The following is a 4,501-nucleotide window of genomic DNA, read 5'->3' as shown; positions in this document are numbered from 1 at the left end:
ATTAAAAATACTTTTCTTCATCTGAAAAATCTCATATTTCATTTGTGTAATCTCTAACACCTCCTAAAGAAATTTCACGTTTTTTTCAGTAAAACTTTATATTTTATCTGTTATTTTCTCTACTTTAATTATGTACGAGATTGGTAAGATTCTCCAACCTCGTAACTACCAAAAAAAAATTTAAATAAACTTAAACTACCCTTTTCTTTTCTTTCTAGAATGACTTCAAACTGTAACATGAAACTACATTTGTTTATCCCAAATAGCTTTAAACTAGTAAAATCATACATCTGTTCATACTTAGATTTTATTGTTTTATTGCCCTTTGAACCCTATCTAATTAATATTCACTTGGTGAACACGTAGCCCATGTTACCCTATCAAAATACATAATGAAAACATTTTATTGTTATTCTTATTTAATATTTTATCTAATCTAACCTTATCTAACCTAAAACGTTTCTAATTTTTACATTTTATTTACTTTTATAATAATAAATAAATAACACACATGAAAAACAAGAAATATAGTATTTACATGGGTCTTCTTTCTTCTTTTTTTTGCTGTCAACTGTCGACGAAACTTATCCCTACTGTTTTATACCAATGGTACTACTACACTAAATATTTTTTTATTTAATTAAATAATGCACCAAAGAATAATAATATGCAAAAAGCGAACAATGTCCAATAACTATCACAATTTTTCTGGCTTTCTATCTATGCAATAAGAGTTGTTACAATGCAGCTACAGTCCTTCATGTGTTTCCCACACAATTAAAGTTTGAACTGGAAGCAAATTAGACAGTTCTCTGTAAACAATATATCATATTATTTGATAGATTAAAACCTTGGCTTTCAATCGGTTAAAAATAGTATAGAATTAAACATCAGAGAGAGTGTTGGCAAATTGTGAAAGACAGGATATGACAGGTGGGCATGACAAGATGGGTCTGATTTTCTAGTTTAAGGCTCTGTAACCAAATAAAATTGCAGGTTATAAAAATTATGCTTTGTCTGAGCAATAACAATATTATAACGAGTAATTTATGTGAAATTTTATACTTCTCAGAGGGATGGTAAATAAATTAGAGAAGAGGGGATACCTAGAGAGCAAAGGTCACAATTCTGATACCAGGGGAAATTGAGGTTTCTTTTCTTAATATTGACTTATAAAATTGAGAAACTTATATGATATTAAAATTTGGATTATTAGCTATGTTTTTTTGCCAAGTTTATTTGTATACCATGACAATGAAATACATTAGTTAAATTTTGAAAGTAACTCACTAAAAAAACCTTGTGACATGCACAGAAAAAAATGCCTATAGTGAGAGGATTAAATGCAGTATGACAGTTAAATTTTTCACAAGCTAATTATTTCATTTGTTAAGGTCTTGTAGTTACTACTTCTCTCTAAACACAAAAAATTTTTAATACTTCATACCTCAAAGAAGGAGCATGAGCTAACAGACGGGTCTACACGAGCTTTTGAGCGTTTATATGATGCAGTCAAACTGTAACATCTTCCATCAACAACTTTCCCATTTCTTTCTTTACTCACCTGTTAATTTCATTTAAACACCAAGGGAATTTTGGTATTAATCAGATTAACAAAAGCCTTTTTACAAAATATTTCCTATGTTTTGTTAGAATTTGATTAATGAGCTGAGGATTTATAAAAGTGTATTTAAATGAAGTTAAAAAAAATTCTGTGAAAGGAATTTTATCCAATTAAAATATTATTTTCTTGTGTTTCTGAATATGTGGACTTGTAACATAGGAAAAATAACATCTGTTATTAGTTTAACAAAAAAATAATGTTTTTTTTATCAGGATTTTTAACTGTATTTACCATCTACTAAACCTAGAGATAGCTAATATTAAAATTGCTGAAAGCTATAGGGAAAACAAATGATCTTACATTTGTATTGAAAGGAAATAATTTCTAGTTATTAAATTTTAGTGTTTAATCTTTTCATATATTTTTAAAATATTATTTTTTTAATTTCATTGATTCATATCCCATGATACTGTATACATGCAATCCATATAATGACATGAGATAGTTCCACAGACATAGATACATCTGTTTCATTAATATATTGAGTAAGAAGCCACCTTTTTCCACGAGGCAGCAAACACAAGACCACACAATCTTTACATACTACACCCAATGATGAAGAAAGACTTACAACACAATGTTTGGTCTCACATCATGTATCATTTTTTATAACCCAAGAAATATTTTTCATTGTTAAATATATATTTCACAAAATAATCAAAGTTACACATAACTCGCTACTGACACTCCAAGATGTTTGTCTTTCTTAATTCATTTTTAAAAAATACCATGTCTCATAACTGGGTTTTACTAGATCTCATACAATCAGGATAATCGTAATATCAACTTCAAGTGGGAAAATCTAGAAACAAATGAATTATTTATTAATGTCAGATGTACATTTGATTTTCTACAAAATATTTTACCACAAAAGTTTATATAATATCCTTTGATATACTTATTCTTCATAGGGATATTTACTATGTCTCCCATGAAGAGGTTTTAAGACAAAACTGTTTAACTTATGTTGAATAAACACTCAAATTTTTCCCCAACACTTCAGTTTCCAATATGCTTATTTTAACTAGCTTAAACAAAATTCTTAAACAATATTCCAAGACTTCAAATATTTTTTAAGCTGACTGTAATTTAGAATAAATCCAAACTACAACTGAATTGTGAAAATACTTTTAAATACTAACAAAATAAATACAAGGTGTAAAAAACACTATCTGATGCCATGAAAGAAATAGATTTTCCCAATTCCTAAGGTATGGAGAAAAAAAATATATAAAATATGAATATAAACTTATACTTAAGTGCTATACATACCTGAGGATGTATGCATAAATTTTTTCGAGAACTCAAACATAAAGCTACAGATGAACTTTTCTGGCCAGTTTCTTTCTCATAATAAGCAATCAGTCCTTTCAATTCTTCAAGTACCTGTGAAATGAAAAAGGAGTAAAATTTTCCATATTTCTTACATAAAAGCCATACTTACAAAACAGTTATGCTAATATCTACAGAGGATTTATATATATAATCTGCAATAACAATTTACATTCCCAATCACCTGGCCCTTGGCCATTCTCATGGGCTGTGCCTCCACAGATTATAACATCTGGCCTTTTTGTTGCAATTTAGTTGAAGTGTGGTGATTTACAATTGCAGATGATGCCCAAAAATTGACTTATTTAAGGAGATTACAATTCAGGGCTTACCATTAAGAACTCTTACTACTTCATGATTATTAAAGCTTGCAAGGCACACAGTTTAACTATTTCAAAGAAACGAGCATCTGTTGTGTTGAATCATATTAGTACATAAAGGAAAGGCATGATTCCAACTGGGAAAAAAAGGTTACAACATGAATGATTACTAGTCACATAACAGAGGTAGTGAAGAAAGAAGTTAAACAACTTTTTACAACAAGTAGTTCAGCAACACGGTGGTCCATGAAGCTAAATCAGAAACTACTCTTGGAACTGTAAACAAGACAATTCTCACAATTCATACTTGATTGTTTCTTTTACAAAAAATTAAGGTTAATTAACTGAATTATTGATGTATATTAAAAAAGAAGAAAACTATAACAGTTTTCTTTAATTTGTTTTAATTTAATAATGGACATGAATTACAATGAGTTGAAAATTAAAAACTAAAATTCTTAAATTATTATCCCAAACAAAAGTTGTAGTGCATAACTCACTCTTAGCAACATACAAAAATAAAAATAATGTGGCTTAAAAGTAGTGAATGTTTGGTGTGATTTTAGACAAGTCACACATGTAAATCTTTTTAGTTTCTGATTGGTCAGACTTTTTATTTATTACTTACTTGGTTACATTAAATATATCATTTTTTATATGTTTAGTGACTAAAGTTTACATTCTAAAATATTTCCAACTAAAACAAGAATTTTTAAAAGTTGTTATTCAGGCAGTTACTTAACTTAATACTTGCCTTCTTTCAAAACACAAATTTTCAAAGCTGAAAATAACAAATCTGTTTTAAATACATTAATTAATGTATTCACAACAGTGTAAATATTCTTTATTTCAGGCAGTTAAAACTATATAATGCACTTTTGAATCAGTAATTTTTAAAGAAAAACTAAACTACAAAAACAAAGATCAATATACTATGAAGTTATATCACCTTTTCAATCTCTGGAACTGTACGGGAACAGTATATTAACTTTGCAAGCTCCGATGGTTTAGCCTAGAACAAAAATACACCTTATTACTGATTTATCAATATTTATAAACACATCAAGCATGGACTCTACTATACTTAATTAAGAAAGGGGTTGATAAAAATGAAAAAATATTCTATCAACTTCATAAACTTTTTCATTTATTGTACACTACAATTCAAATGAAGTATATATATATGTGTGTGTGTGTGTGTGTGTGTGTGTGTGTAGTATACTCC

The 4,501-nt window shown here is 28.1% G+C and overlaps 1 protein-coding gene across 1 annotated transcript in view; it reads right to left on the bottom strand.

The window, feature by feature from the left end:
* The window catches only part of LOC106461708 (TFIIH basal transcription factor complex helicase XPD subunit-like), a 69,127-nt gene that overhangs the window by 51,690 nt on the left and 12,936 nt on the right, over positions 1 to 4,501 (bottom strand). The window contains exons 5-7 of the mRNA XM_013921560.2: positions 4,226 to 4,288; positions 2,897 to 3,010; positions 1,448 to 1,564 (exon numbers count right to left, since the gene is read on the bottom strand). Coding sequence (XP_013777014.1) covers positions 1,448 to 1,564; positions 2,897 to 3,010; positions 4,226 to 4,288 — 294 coding nt within the window. The remainder of the gene's footprint in view (positions 1 to 1,447; positions 1,565 to 2,896; positions 3,011 to 4,225; positions 4,289 to 4,501) is intronic.

Source organism: Limulus polyphemus, unplaced genomic scaffold (genome assembly GCF_000517525.1).
Source record: "Limulus polyphemus unplaced genomic scaffold, Limulus_polyphemus-2.1.2 Scaffold40, whole genome shotgun sequence".
Lineage (NCBI taxonomy): Eukaryota > Metazoa > Arthropoda > Merostomata > Xiphosura > Limulidae > Limulus > Limulus polyphemus.
The sequence above is the reverse complement of the archived record's forward strand: the minus strand, read 5'-3'. Positions and strand labels throughout refer to the sequence as shown.